Here is a 15990-nt window from a genome sequence, read left to right on the forward strand (position 1 = left end):
ACATTTGTGGCCATAGTGTCCTGTAGCTCTTGGGAACGTGCGCTCTAGTTCTTGGGAACTTAGCAAGAAATGATAGTTTAGGCTTGTCTGGGCAAGCATGGATAATTTAACAGTTATGTAAGTTGCAAGTTTGGAAAGTGATAGTTTGATAAACTTTTTGCTCTTTTTACTGTTTTACAGCTTCAGAAGCTTCTTACTATGGATCCTACGAAGAGAATTACCTCAGAGCAGGCTTTGCAGGACCCTTACTTTCAAGAGGATCCTCTGCCTACATCAGAGTATGTATTCTCACTTCTCTGCTCTTCAAGGAGGTTGTCTTTCTGCTAAGTGCTAATCCCTGATATGAGATGACAGCTCTAAAATCCACAGATGTCTGCATGTGTCCACAAGAAGTGATATCTCTGGCATGCTCAGTAGAAACTGTTAACGTAGACCTAAAGATTCAGTATCTACTGATGCCAGGACTGGCTGTGAGCATTAACCCCCTATTACACAAGTGTTGTAATTCTGAGTGTGTTATCTAAGCCAGTATTATTGCAGTATTTAGAGAATTAATTGGCTCCCTGTTCTGTTCTGCCTTGCACAACCTTACGGAGCTCTGCTTTCCATTACCTGGTTTCATTGTGCTTCCCCCTAGGCCTAGGGCAGTTCTCTACTCTACAGTCTGTTCCCATGCCCTTTTGTGCAGGGTCATAACAATATGAGGAGAGAAAAGACGTCAATGACTATCACAAATCCCACAGATTTCTTGTTTGGAAGGCCTGAGAGTACGGATTTTATATATCTGTATATTTTACTGTGAGGAAATATTCAAATGATATATGCAGTTGCTAGTGACAGAACTTCGCCTTCCAATTTCTCTTCCCAGTTTTCAGAAACATTATGATCTGTAAAATCTGAATGCAGGGAGACTTCTACCTTTGCTTTCATTGCTTCCTCAGCTAGCAGGCAACAAGCGTGGAAAGAAGGGAACAGTCACATGAGTGCAAATGAACTCTAGCTGAGCTAATGGTTTTTTTTTCTTCCTCTTATTTTTTCTGTTTGGATAACCAGAATACTACTAGATAAAGCACTGTTAAGAAACTTTACATAATAACATAAATAACACCATGTTGATTTTGTTTTCCTTTAAATGCCTTCAGCAATTAGCACAGAAATCTAAGGAATTGGTAGTGGTCAGCATCTACCAATAATTTTCTGTGTAGTGCTTACCTGAGACTATCCTGTGTGGAACTATAGCCCCTCACAAATGACAGTAAGACACTGTGATGAATTATCTGCCATAAACGTGAAGGGATGTTCTAAATTCTATTAGCCACATGAATTTAGAAGCTGGTTTTTTTTCTCTAAACAAAATCTGAGAAGCTAATTGAGCATAACTGTGTAGTCATAATTGGAAAATATATTTCAGTCCGGTATAAGTCAAGTAGGGACTCGCAAAACATTATTTATCTTTGGATCAGGCCCTTTATTCATTGAGCATGCGTGATCCAACCAGGTGTTGTGTAACATCTGGCTGCTACAGCACTGTATTTTGCCATCTGAAGCCACAAGTGATCGTTCTTGCATTCAAGCTTGTTCAGCCATACCATGATTTCTAAGTGAGGGCCTCATGCCAGCACAAAGAAATTTACCATCACAATCAGCATCTTGCTGCTGGTATCTTCTGCTGTCTTGAGTGTTCTCAGTGCTGCTCGCTTATGGAAACCGAAGCCATGAAATTACAGAAATTAAATTGTGTTATATTCATATCTTTAATACAGCATTAAATAAAAGTATGTCATATGTACATATTTGTTGTGTCTCTGCTGTGTTCCAGTGTATTTGCTGGCTGTCAGATTCCGTATCCCAAACGAGAATTCCTCAATGAAGATGAACCTGAAGAGAAAGGAGATAAGGTATGATTTTTTTTTTTCCTTTTTTCCTTTCTTTTTTTTCTTTTTTTTCCTTTCTAAGTATGAAATAATGAAGAGTTATGCTTCTTCCACATTTAAACTGGTAAAATAAAAGATTAAAAATATCAGAACACTTTGGGGTGTCTTGGATGGTATCACTACCAGTTTCCCCTGACCTGTGGGCACTGAGCTAGTTGAGTTCTGTCAGCAGCTGCCTGCTTTCAGTCACTGTCATTCCAGGAGAGCCTTGCCTACCTCATCCTGCATCGCACAAACAAAATGTGCTGTGATCGCAAGAAAATAATGGAATTTTCATTGTATAATTGGCATGCATCCAGCCATTTGAAAGTAGGTGGTTGTCAGGGTCTCAAATAAATAATGGCAGCCTTCTAGCATTGCATCAGAACATTTAATCCATCTGCACACAGTTTCCTGATCATGTTTTAAGGGCCCTCAGACAAAAGAGTAATAAAGAGCATGAGCTATTCTGTAGTGACAATCTACTCTGAATACCCTCTTTCCCATAGCTCCTTAGATACAAGTAAGAACATGTTTGCTTGTGTGGTAAATTTTGGTGTGTTGGCAGCATATCTAACTTGTTTTGTGTGTGTGTTTCAGCTGTGCTACGTGACAAAAGTGATTGTCGCATCTTGGTGTGAAGGCAGGACAATACCACTGTAGCATATGAACCTGCTTGTTATTTTTGCCATAAGTGCTCACTGAGGTGCCAATTGTAACATAAAAGTAGCAAAATGTGGAGAAAACAGACATAAAATGTAATTGTCTGAGGGCTGCATGAGAAGTACCATTACTGTTTCTGAGAAATCCTTTGATGACATGTATCTTCTGTTTTCACATTTTCCTGGGAGAAACTAGCTGAGTTTGTGTGCCTACAAAAATACATTTCAGACAGAAGATTTTGTTTTCAGAACAGATATTGTAGACAATTCTGTACTGAGAACAAGTGGTAATGTCCTGATTTTTTTTTGTCCAAACAGTTCTTCAAAGAGAGGAAACAGACCTAAGCAAAAATACAATGAAAGTCATGATTCTGATTTGATTGTATTGTAGTAACTGGCATTACTCTAACTCACAACTTCAAAAATAAGAACAAGCCTTATGAAATGATTCTGGCTTTTGTGAAGTCAATGTATTTAAAAGTAAATATCATTTTCATGGGAGTACTGGGAGGAAAAAAACAATGGAATGTTTATACTCAAAACAGTCATTGTGTAAGTGATCTTTGAGAGTTCTGGGGACAGTCACGTATTTACACACAGTCCAAATAAAACTTTTTTCAGACCACGTAGCTAATTTAAGTTACGTGTTACTCATTGAATCTGTTCTCAGAGTGCAGAAAGTGTGAAAGTAAAGAACATTCTACAGACTGAGTCTGTACCGTGCTTTGTTTATGACGATGATGCAAGTGAAAAGTGGTTTTGTTTATTTTTTTCTATAGTGCATGATTTGATTTGTTTTTAAAACCATAAATATTTGTGTACCTTGGAGACCTACAGTTCTCTGTTTATTTATTTGGAACTTGCATCTTACTTGAGTAACCTTTAAGACAAACTTCCTTTTTTCGAAGTTGTTAATTGTTAGTCAGCAAAGCTGGAACAAGTGTTTGTGAAACAAAATGAGAACATTCTGTTAGGCAAGTTCTCTTTGGTTTCTTTCTAGGCAGGACCAGAATTTAATTTTGGTAATTTGTGTCTTAGTAATGAAATGTGGTCATATGTTAATCACTTTAGAGAAGTTTTTTGTTTAGGAACCACTGTGAACTAGGCTGATCTGCAGGTGTGAGCTGTTCCCATGTGCTAAGGTGCTAAGGTGGTGCAGTTAGACTCCAGACAGAATCTGTCAGAGTAGACTTTAATCTCTACCAGGACACTAGAAGTAGTAGCTGCGTGGAAGAGCAACCTCAGAATAGTCAAGAAAATTTTGTGTGAGTGTCCAAAGTGCCAGACATTAGACCTATTGCAAACAGTGGTCCTTAATTGTAAGAGTTCCTGCCATATCTCTTCATAATTTACAAAATTGCAATTTTTCAGCTCTCACAGTAGCAACCACCTCACTCACATCCCAACATCTATATGAAAATACAAATCTCAGGCAGAGATATTGCCTTAGTCATTGGCGTTTGTTGGTATGTGAAGCTCAAACAGCTATTATAAGACAAATTGCTTCTTAACACTTTCTGTGACAAGCCTGTTTCAAACTCTTATTTAAACTCTTAACAGTTTAAATCTCCCTAGAAACAGAGTCTGACTGAGATGGCATTTGAGGATTACTAGTGGTAGGATATATTACTGATTTTGCTCAGTGTGAAATGGAAATACATGTCATCCAGAAGTCCTTGAAGGGGCGAAGCTTCTTTGAAATCTTAAATGAATATACCATTGCAAATTTGATCTGAATATATCTTGGGAAACTGTTGCGAAGAGTGACACAGATACAGATTTTCATGTCATTTTTCTGAGATAACTAAAATGACTTGCCATGACTGAGAGCATCAACAATTCAGTGCTAGTGGCAATTGGTTGTCATGATTTCTGATTAACTGATAACGTGAGGTTGTATTAAGGGCTGCCATACCAAAACTTTGAGAATGACATAAGTAGATATCACAGAGAAAAAAGACTATCCTGAAATGTTCAACGCTCCCATGCGGTACACTATGATTGTTTGGGGGGGTGTGACTTAACTGTAGGGATTTGTAATTCAAGACATGAAAATTGCAGAGCTTTCTATGATGAACAAGATGTATATCTGACATTAGGAGCAAAGTTGCTTTTCTTTGCAGTTCTCTTACTTGCTTCCTCTTTTGGAGGAGTCTTCTGTAGTGCTCAAAAACAAACACAGGTTGTCTTTCCTTGTAAGTGTCTAACCATGGAGGGAAGAGTTGCAATTTTGCTACTTTTCTGACCTCTCTAGACCATAATATTCTTTCCAGTCCATAGCTTCTGAAACGAGAAGAGTTGCATATTTTACTCTTTTGCTCCCATGCTTTCCTTAACTTTTTTTCCTCCGTTCTGTGACACTTTCCTCTGTCTCTCTTCCTGTTAGACCATGGTATTGTATTAATTGCCTGACTTCTCTTCCTTTGCTATTCTTTTCTTTCTCGTGCCAGATTCCTATCTCATCTTTGTCCTTCTCTTCTATCTTCAGCTGTTTCTCTCTGTTTGTTTTTTGCTTTCCACTGTTTCCGTAAGATTTTCAGACCCTATAGCTAGGCACATGCTGGACTGCGTTCCCAGTGTACCACTCTTTCCAAGGTGTTCTTAAGAGAAAAAGAGAAAAAGGGTGGTGGAAACTGCTTTTGGTTCTGCTGAAGAATTTCCTTGCAACTGGAAGAAATTATGTAATGTTTCTGGTCTTCATTTGCTTACCTTTCTGATGGTAACACTGCCCCAGCCTCCTTTGGATTATTGCAGTGCATCATCTGTGGAAGTTGGAAAAGTGGTTTTGGTTCTAAGTGAATGGGGCTGTTGAAGCACTTAAGAAAATACACTGTGGTTCACCACATATGCCACTGAGAACTAGTAAAATTTGGGGTGCTTTGATTCTGCTCATTAGGTGTGTATAAATAGCTCCTTCCAACCTGCTCCCTGTTACTCTGGCCTAAGTGCTTCCCTAGCTGCAGCAACCAGTAGGCTGTCATGCCTGCTTTAGTCTAGCCTGCTTTGTTAAACAAACAAACAAACAAAAAAAACAACAACAACACAAAAACCAACACAAAACCACAACAGAAAGAAGTGAACCACAAATGACATACCCCAATTTGAGGCACGCAGGAGCGCACAGGAGCGCATCTTGTGCATTACCTGGCCTTGCCGTGCTTTCCTGGCAAACACGAGGGCTGCTGCCTTTCCAGCAGCACGGTGGCACCAAGGCTTAGTGACTTCCTCAGGATCACAAACAAGTACGGAGCAAATGACGGTGTCGTGTCACTTCTTTCTTCCCTTAGAATCAGCAGCAGCAGAACCAACATCAGCAGCAAACAGCACCTCAGCAGCAGCCGCAGGCCGCGCCGCAGCAACCGCAGCAGCAGCAGCAGAACAGCACCCAAACCAATGGGACGGCCGGGGGCACGGGTGCAGGCGGTGGGGGCGCGGGTGCAGGACTCCAGCACAGCCAGGACTCCAGCCTCAACCAGGTGCCTCCAAACAAGAAACCACGCATAGGGCCTTCAGGCGCTAACTCAGGCGGGCCTGTCATGCCTTCAGATTATCAGGTACCTCTTGAATTTTTGCTGCTTCTTGTGTGGAAGCAAAATGTCGTTTCCTCTGTTCCACACTGCAATTAAAAAAAATCATGTTGTAATGAATTTTTCTTGTAACTTTAGCAGGTATGCTCTGATACATTAGGGCAGTAAAAAAGGTTTTGTGCTCTGGTTAGTTATTTCCAACACAAAACAAGTTATATCTGCTGCATCCCGTTAAGGTGGTTGAGGACTCAACCACCCCAGGAAAGCACTTAAGTATGTGCTTAGCTTTATTTGAGAATAATCTTAGCGAAGCCTCTGCAACTATTTCATGAATGTAAGTGCTGCATCATATCACATTCAAAATACTTGGCTCTTGGCAACATTAAATCCTGTGTGAGAGGCAGATCCTGGGAAGCAAATCGCAATTAGAGCCAGGCTTTTCCCTTTGGTTTCTGCTTTGTTTTACCTCATATCGTCTCACGTATGGAACGATTCTGTAGTTTGTTCCAATATCTTACTAAATTTACTTCTGAAGTTGAAGAGAAAATGCACGATAGCACAAGTTTTGGTTCATCGGTATGAATCATGCTGAAGCAGGTCATGAGCATGCCTAATTTCTGTTGTGGCCAGAGTTGAATAGATTTCATGTTTTTCACTTCAGTAGCATCCATAAGTGAAAGAAGTATCACTGAATTGTTTTGGGACTTGCATGTTTGTCTCTGCTTAATAATTATGATGCTTTCCTCTGAAAAAGTGACACTAAATGTCCAAATAGTTGATTCAACCAGCTGCTTCAATACTTGTGAAAAATGAGTCAAAAGCAGATTAACAGGAAGGTAGCTAGTAAAGGTATGTTTTAAAGCATGTTAGGGATTCTGTTTGCTACCAACCTTCAAGAGTATACTACCTTTAAGAAACATGTTCAGGCTATTTTAAGCGTAAAGTAAACAGCTTTAATACAAAACAAAGCAGCTCTGGAATTGCTTTGGCTTCTCCACCCATACCTCCTCCACGCACAGTTGATTTCTCAGTATCAGACATTTTTCTCCTATTTCTGTTTTACTCTTTTAATTACAAATGATCACACAGATACTGAGGGCAATGCAAGGGTAAGGACAACAAGGTTTTCTTTTTGAAAAGTTCCAGGCAAACTTGAAGTCTGGACTGATCACTACAGCTGTCTGACTAATAGTATTTATGGCTGGCCTGTTTTGATCTGTATTTTGAGAGCTGATATGCTGCATTTGATGATGTCCATTACAGACTCCTTACACAGCTCTCCAAACTGTTGGCAAGATTCTACCTTACAAGTTTTTAGCAGTCTAAATCTAATAATTTTTTTGAGATGGTTAAATTCTTTTTTTTTTTTTTTTTTTTAACCACCCATGACCCTTTCCTTCTAGAATTTAACAGCACAGGCAGCAAAATAATGATCTGTATGCTCCCTTTACATCACTTGCTAAACTGTCTGATCTGATTATCCATTTTTAAATTTGTATTTGGCTGTCTGCCCTTAAATTTTAGCTGACAGTCTTCTGTTCCAGAAGGGAATGTCTGCAATTTGTCCAAGTCTGACTTAGTTCTAAAAAAAAAAAAAAAAAAAATTAAAAAAAAAATTTCTCTTCTGCAGAATAAAAGTAAGCATGAGCAGGTGAATGTGTTCCTGTAGTCCTGTGCATCAATTTTACTCCATTATATTCCAACTCAGAAGTAGGAGGAAGAATTGCTTTGCTTTGAGTTTCATTTAGCTAATGTCTCTGTTGAATTTTTTTTGTGATTTGTCAACATCAATGTGTTACTTTTACAAATGACAATGGGAATTCTCTCTTAAATTTTACTGAACGTTGCTTATATGACCTCAGTTTTTTTGCCTAATGTGGTAAGGTGACGTTTTTCATCCAGAAATCCTATATGATTACAATATTTATCATAATTCTTTTTTTTTCCTGTTAAAAGTTGCAAAATTTTGTGGCAAATTATATGTTATAGACACTTGGTAAACATTCTAATTACACAGGCCAAACACAGCCGGGTTATTGATGGTGTACGTGCCACTAAGAGATATCTCTTTCAAAGCTGGTGTGCTGCACTGTCCTCTCCCCAGCTGACCCTGGCGAACAAGTGAAGCTGATATTGATTATATTGATACTGTATTGAGATACAGTGGTCTGGAAGATTGGACAGTTATCTCTCGCTAATATCACTATTCTTCACCTTGAAATCACCCTTCAATTTTCTATCTTAAACAGAACATGGAAAAAATAATGCAGTATTTTTAGGTTTTAGTATGTTTTCAAATTTATGTGAAATTAAAGATATAAAGCTATGTACAGGAAAAGAAAGGGCAGAAATGTTTTGACAGTGCCTCAACTTTGGGTTCTTGCTCTTTTTCATCTGGCTGAAAAGCTGTCAAGACATTTTCATAGCACTCCTAGTTGAGATCTAATGGTTAGATGAGACCACTGACTTCTCTCTTACCTGCACCGAGCAGATGGTTGGTCTGTGAAGAACCACATGTTGTATTCTTACAGACCCACTTGATCTGCGGGCTTTCCTTTCAGAACTCACATTTTTCAGATGTTTTCCATAACTCCTGATCTTGATATTTAATCAGAATGTAGGATTTTAGTAATCTTTCTAGATGATCCTTGTTTGACACAGTCTTTCTGATAACTCTAAGGCATAGGCAGGTAGAACCAAGCCCTAGACAGTGAAAGAAATATTTATTGAAAGATGCCTGAGCCTGCACTTAACTTGGCTGAAAACAAGTGGCTTGCTGACTGTGAATAGAGTGTCGTTTTGTTTTGTAGACTCTCGTTTTTTGTGGATTGGATTGTAGGGTTTACCTTGCTAGAGAGTCTCCCATCCATTAAGCAGTACCTTTTGCACAAAGTGATTTTGCAGCTTGTTATTAACTCTTGACAGGGAATAGTATGATAATAAACATGCAAATTAAATTCTGGAGGTCACAAATTATCCGTGAACCTGGGTTGCTGAAATTGAAGTCCTTAACGTCTCAAATAATGGAGGAAAAAACCACTTAACACATATATATAAATTTGAACACACATGCCCATCCCTGAGCAGCTGTTTTCCAGTAATTAAGGCAAGAGGTTGAAAGACTCACCTAAAATTGTAATATTTTATACTATCATTTTCCTGGACAAATGTCCTGTCTTACTGGACATGTTCTTTGTGTATTTGTACTTCAAATAATTGATGTGCACGTGCTGTACTTTTAAATGTCTGCCAATAACATGGTGTATTTTCTGGGCTGCGTTAAGGCTGATTACAGATCAGATTGATTACCTGTTTATGGGACTTAAAACAGCAATATCGTTGAGTTAGTTTCTCCAACAGCCAGATTTTAATGAGCTTCAGAGAGGTTGAAAGTTTCCTGTGCTGCATAGTCCTAACAGGCTGTTTTTCATTTCCCCGATCCCATTCTCTTTTCTCCAGCACTCCAGCTCACGCCTGAGTTACCAAAGCAACATTCAGGGATCTTCTCAGTCCCAGAGTACAATGGGCTATTCCACATCATCTCAGCAGAGCTCTCAGTATCATCAATCTCACCAGTCTCACAGGTACTGAGAGGCTTAACAGACTGCACTCAAAAAGGAATGGACTAAAAGCCAGAAGACTCCAGCAATATGAAGTTTGTGATGATGAGAAGAACCAAAAATACAAACTATGATGCAGAACTAAAATTCTCAATTGCAAAAGGAAAACTTTACTTACTGAAGACTTTTTTTTTCCTGCCCCTTTATTGCCATAAAGGAGATTTTCGTGAAGTTTTCCTTCCTCCCTGCCCTTGCATGTGCTCTATTGTGGTTACTCTAATGAACCCTTCTGATCTGAACCCAGCACTTAACTTCTTTAACCTTTGGAATTTTTGAAGGATTCCTGGTGCACCTTCCTTTATGCTGTAGTGATTGCCATAAATCTGTCTTTTCAATCTCTTTGATGGGATTTTAAAGTTTTAAAATCTTGAACTCCCAGGCTTTCAAGCTTGTATATAGTTAGTTTTATACTAGGCAAACCAGTTTAGCTATACAGGTATATTGCACCTTTTTAAAGCACTATGTTATTTTCACAGGACATTACTGTTTTGCTCATGGATGTCAAGAACAGCAAAATTTTACTGTTCCAGAGTATTTTACTATTCTGTTTTTATTAGTCTAGTTTTCAGGCGAGGTCTTAAAAAGAAAAAGAAAAGAAAAAGAAAAAAAGAAAAAGAAAAAGGAAAAAAGAAAAAAATGACCCAAGTCTCTGCAGCAGCAAATAGGCTTCATGCTACTGGACTGAACTCCAGACAGAAGATTGCTGATATTATTTAACTCATTCACATTGAATTCTTGAAATCACAGTGATTGTGCTCTGACTAGTTTTAAATTAAGTGTTGTTTTAAATGAAACCATGACTGTCACATAAAAAGGAGATGCTTTCAGGATTTGTTGGAACAGAAAAATGGAATGTCTTCCCAGGCTGGACACCAAAATAGTCGAGAAAACGTATTTACTGCCCTCAACTTTCAGGAGGAATGTGGATGATGGCTTGTTTTTCTTTCAGTTAAGCAGCTAATTAATGTATGTGAGAGTTCTATAAATGTAGTTTCTCTTTCACATTCCTGAGTATGACAGAAATGCTGAGACTTATAAAAACGAATACATTTAGTCAATTTATGTTAGATTGATAATTAAGAGAAATTATTGTGCAGTTTGAAAAGCATGTTGAAAATTCTTCCTTTTTCATGTTGGTGATGCATATTCTATATCCCTCACATTGCTGTGAGTAACCCAGATTAGTTACACCAGATGCGCTTGATTGCACTGAAATGTTTCTTTTTCCCTAGAGCAAACATGTTTTGATTGTGCCTAAGGACTGTAAGTGGATGGGTAGCTGGCAGAAAATCCCCAGTAAATAAGCAGCTTTCAGAAGCGTGATCAGAGAATCGTTGTCCAACTTCAGCAACCACAGTTATTCGGAGAGAAGCAACATATAATTTGGGACAGCTTCGTTTTTCCTTCAGCCATCAGAAATAAGGAGGTCTTGTTGCAGAAAACCTGGAAAAACCATTAATGCCGTTAGAAAGCTGCCAACAGTGTAACATCAGCGAGCTTCTAAAGTTGGTGTCCAGAGAAGAGGTGTAGTCAGAGGAGTTTATATGTGAATAGTCAATGTTACAACCACTCTTACTGTGTTCTCTTCTGTAAATATTGCAGTACTTACCTGCACGCATTCACTGAATTCATTGAAGTTGTGCTTATACCTAGGAAGACATGTGGATCTGTTTGCTCTGAGGAGAATGCTTTTTAGCACAGCTAGACAGGAACTTGATTTTATTGGGTTATTAAAGTTGACCCAGTCAATTTTATTGTCCCCTTTCCCCTCAAAAATGTGTTGTTTTCATGCCTTTAGTGAGCAGTTGGCTTGTTCGGCCATGTCCACCATCACGTGGCTTTGACAACACCCAGCTTCTCTGGAAAAGAGACCAAAGTCTGCTTTTGTCATCAGATGGGTAAGAAGGTGGTGGAAATGAAATGAACCAATTTGGAAGGAAAAAAATGCAGATGTTTTCTGGGAAAAATAATCTCCCAAGAGATACTTCTAATGCGTAGCCCTTGAAGTGCTACGTGTGTATATACCTACTCCAACAACTTTTTTGAGAGGACCGATTTTAATTATTTTATTTCAGTGAACCTGGGGTTCCATTCTTTCCATAAGAGAAACATTCCACCTCTTACTGATGTTAGCATGAAGGACCTTGAGCTGATGGGTATTTGGCCAATGCTGTAAAGTATCATTTTTTAATATATATTTGTGACTTGAATTACACATTTCTGGAAATTAACCAGTGGAAGAGTAATTGTTGTCTCCTCCCAATTTAAGTCTTCAGTTCTGCCCATTTCCTTTTCTCTCTTCCATTACAATCACCCAACGTTTCTTTCCCGTCTTGTGACCAGTAGCTGATCACATAGTAGGGGGGAGATGTGTTTTGTTTCTGTAGGGTTATGCTGGGCTCTTGTGCCAGCAAGGCAAAATCGTGGTGTAGATTAAACTGTGTAGAGTGTGAAACTTCACAGCAGTGTTAGGTCCTTCAGTTGAGCGTGCTTCCAGCTTCTAGAGCAGCTGCCATGCCCTTTGCCCAAACCGAACTGGTATGTGTGTTTGTTGGCCCAGGCAGACGGTCCATACCCCCCAGTCCCCTCCAGTTTTTGTGCAGAAGCAAAGAGCTGAGCTGACCTCTTCCATCGCCTTCAAAGTAACAACTGAATGGAGAGTGAATACAAGCACAGGTGTCTGCTGGAAAATGTGCGCTGTGCATGCTTTGCTGGTTTCTTTGTCTTCTGTTTGGGAACTAATTTGCCTTTTCTTGTGAGTTTGCAGTGCATTTTTGGGGTGGCTGGCAGTCATAGTGAAAGAAGCCTTGCTTTTCAGGGGTAATTTCGTGAGATTTGAAGAAGTGAACTGTGTAGTGTGTCACGGGAAGCCAGGGCCATGTTATTTTTCTATTAGTTCTTGCTTGTGCAGTTTGGTTAGTACTTGCCAGCTTTGTCTTTGCCCATAAGCTCTATTCCCTCACCAAAGTGTTGTGTGTTGGTACCCAGGGAGGCGAGGGACGCCAGCAGAGATGTTGGCTCCTTCCTGTGTGCACGGCGGCAGAGCGGGCTGCTGAACACAGCTTTTCCCATTGGGGCTCAGAGGCAGTGGCTGTGTTGGGAATGGAATAGCAGCCTGGTACACATGGGTGAAGTTCATGTAGCACAGACTGCACAACGAAGGAGAGATGTAGGGAGAGCTGCGAGTCCTGCACTGTATCTCTGACACTGTATCTGGGGAGGGGGAGGGAAGAGCATCCTGAGCGGGAGGGGTGGCGGGAAGCTAGAAGTGTTCAAATTGTATAATATTTTATATAAACATAATAAGCTTAGTTCCTCTTCATAATCTTCAGGAATGGTACTTTAACACCATTAAGCAAAGAATTGTTTTAGGGTTAAATAAATGTATTGTACATAAGGCCATACGTAATCTTCTAAAAATGTCGCCGGACAGGAGCGATGTGTATTACTATATGAAAAAAAAAGTCCTTAATGCACTGTTATCTCCTAAATATTTAGTAGTAAATTAATACTATTTAATTTTTTTAAAAATTTGTCTTGTGTAGACACTAAAAAGTATTACACAAAATGCGGACAGAACGTGTCCTTTTTAACAGCAATTTAAAGAACTTTTTATATACATAAGGTAGTATACTTTTCAAATCGTTCTAGTTGTATTTTCCCATGTTTACTATTTGTGGAAGTGTGCCTGTCTCTACTCAGTTACTTTTTTCTAACGATTTCATGCACGCATCTTTCATTTTTGTAGCTTTCATTAGGAATTACTGCGTATGCGCCCCATGCTGCCACAAAACTTCGCCGCTTTCCATCTGTGGTGGCCACGTCCAGCAGCACCCATGCCGATGGGCTCGCGAAACCACAAAATGGAATACTTTTCTCATTCTAGAGTTGAGAGTTTACTGCTTTTAAGTTGTCCTGATGTCACTCTTGAAATGACTGTTAAAACTAAACTATGAGTCCCTTGCATTCATTTTATATTCTTGGTTGTAATGAAATGAAATTGACTTTGCTTCAGTGTGAATTTTTTTAATAAAATAATATACATTTGTAATAATAATAAAAAGTTGAAATCAAATAAGCGTGCTGAAAAGTTTTTGTAAACACTGGCTTTGGGCTACAAACAGGGAAAATACAGCCCACAAAATTGCACTTGTAATTATATTCAGGATGTTTATGATAGCGTACACCACAAAAAACAAAGCTTGCAAAACCTCAGAGTTGAAATTATAGCTTTCAAAATGTCCACGAGGATATTCATGGGTGTCTGTCAAAATAGAATAAAGCCTTATGGAAAACTGAATAGATGGAATGGTTTTTTTAGGTTTTGACCTCTGTTGAAAAGTATTCTATTATGCCACACTGATGGCACTTGTTGAGATTCGTTGTTGTTAGTGAGACAATCCTACAGATTAGTTTTCTGGGAATTAAACAAAAAGTAAGAAAGAATGAAAAGGAAAGCTATTTTATTGCATTCCAAAGCTTACTGTCTTTTTATTTCTTCCTTCCACTGGACACTGGGGGATTTCAAGTATCTCAGTTGACAACATGAAGAGTGCAGGCTGGAGCACGTTGGTATTTTTCAAAGTGGCTTTCTGTGTGCATTGCTAATCTGTGTATTTTCATTCCAAACAATTGTTGTTTCACAGACAGTTAACTTATTCCAAAAATCCTACCTGTTTTCTCCATAACAGTTATGTGGCTAAGAATGGTTGGGGTCTCCTTGCTCTACAGATGATGTTAAGAAAATTCCCTATGTGTCTTTCAGATGAAAGTAAGATTAGTATTTGCCTTTCACACAGGAACTTTCCTACGAGCAGAGGAATTCTGAATTATTTGTACTTGTAATGCCTTTCACCTAGAAAGATCTAAATGTATTTTACAGAATCAAGGCCATCACCAATCATGGCCATGCTTATAGGGTGCAGGATTATGAGAAGGCTTCCTATGTAAAGCTAAATGATGAGCTGAACAGCAAATGTCTTTTAACTGTAATTTTATCTGCAACTTGGGTACAATACTGCTCTCAAGTCTGTTTCATGCATGGAACAAAATGTATCTACCTCAGACACCTTGTGGATGAACAGATGTTACTTCAGCCTCAGTACAACTGGGCATCACCAGCTTTATACCCCTCATAGTTTGCTTCCTGTCTGTTTTTCAGTTAATGCTTAGTCAATAGCTTCACAGAATGACAGCGATTAGAGGTTGGCTGGGACCTGTGGGTCCATCTGCTCCAACCCTACTCCAGCAGGGTGTCCAGGCCCACATTCAGGCAGTTTCTGAATATCTCTAAAAAGGAGACTGCAGCCTCTGGGCAGCCTGTGTCAGGGCTCTATGGCCTGCACTACACAGCAGTGCTGCCTGGTGCTCAAACAGAACCTCTTGTGTTCCAGTTCCACTGCCCGTTGCCCCGGCACTTGGCACTGCTGAAAAGAGCCATCTTCTTTGCACTCTCCCTTCAGGTATTTGTAAAAATTGCTGAGATCCCCCTCAGCCTCTGCTTCTCCAGGCTGAGCAGGCCCAGCTCTCTCAGCCTCTCCTTACAGCAGAGGTGCCCCAGTCCCTTCAGCATCTCAGTGATCCTCAGTGTGGATGTCCTTAAAGCCTCATGTGCTGGCTCTGTCCCAGTCTACATTCTGCAGCACCCCTGACTGAGTTTCTTGCCTGGTCACGCAATCTAGAGTCTAATTCAGGCTCACGTTGATCTGAATTAGTATCATCTCTTTTCCGTCCCTGCCAGCTAGACAACTTACATTTCACAGCGTCTTGGGAAGTTGTGCAGTATACTGTTCATTAGGCTCTTGCTTTGACTTGTTGCTTCCTGCTCTGCTTTATTGCTCTGGCTTTGTCATCTTTGTTCCATTGGATGTAAAACTGCTCTCTTTACTTTCACATCACTGCCAAAGCCTGATGTGGGCCCATGCCCAACCCTCTTACTCAAATGAAGTTATTTCCTGGTCTGATCATCCCATCAGATCAACTTCTATGACCCTCATTCTAGATTTCCAAATAAGCATTTTCATGCTGCTTCCAGTTGCCCCTTGTTCCTGTTGCATAAATTTTTGCAGAATTCCCTCTTAGATATCGTCTGCATCTCTTGTTGAAACACTTTTAATTTCATGCCTATGGAAGTTTAATACTTAAAGTGATGGATATCCTGAGTTGTACCTATTGTGTTAATGGATACAATCTCAGTGGATACAGTCTCATCCATCCATCACCTTCCACACACCCATGGTGAGCTCCCTGAGACAGGAAGGGTCCATTG

The 15990-nt window shown here is 39.6% G+C and overlaps 1 protein-coding gene across 3 annotated transcripts in view; it reads left to right on the plus strand.

Annotated features, from left to right (window-relative positions):
* The window catches only part of CDK19 (cyclin dependent kinase 19), a 140442-nt gene extending 126642 nt beyond the window's left edge, over window positions 1-13800 (plus strand). For all 3 annotated transcript variants that reach the window (XM_085217475.1, XM_085217474.1, XM_019613055.2), the window contains 4 exons: window positions 181-278; window positions 1820-1898; window positions 5863-6129; window positions 9562-13800. In XM_085217475.1, coding sequence (XP_085073601.1) covers window positions 181-278; window positions 1820-1898; window positions 5863-6129; window positions 9562-9693 — 576 coding nt within the window. In that variant the 3' untranslated portion in view covers window positions 9694-13800. The remainder of the gene's footprint in view (window positions 1-180; window positions 279-1819; window positions 1899-5862; window positions 6130-9561) is intronic.
* The last annotated feature ends 2190 nt before the right edge of the window (window positions 13801-15990 follow it).

This window comes from Meleagris gallopavo, chromosome 2 (assembly GCF_905368555.1).
Source record: "Meleagris gallopavo chromosome 2, MGAL_WU_HG_1.1, whole genome shotgun sequence".
In the NCBI taxonomy this organism is placed as follows: domain Eukaryota; kingdom Metazoa; phylum Chordata; class Aves; order Galliformes; family Phasianidae; genus Meleagris; species Meleagris gallopavo.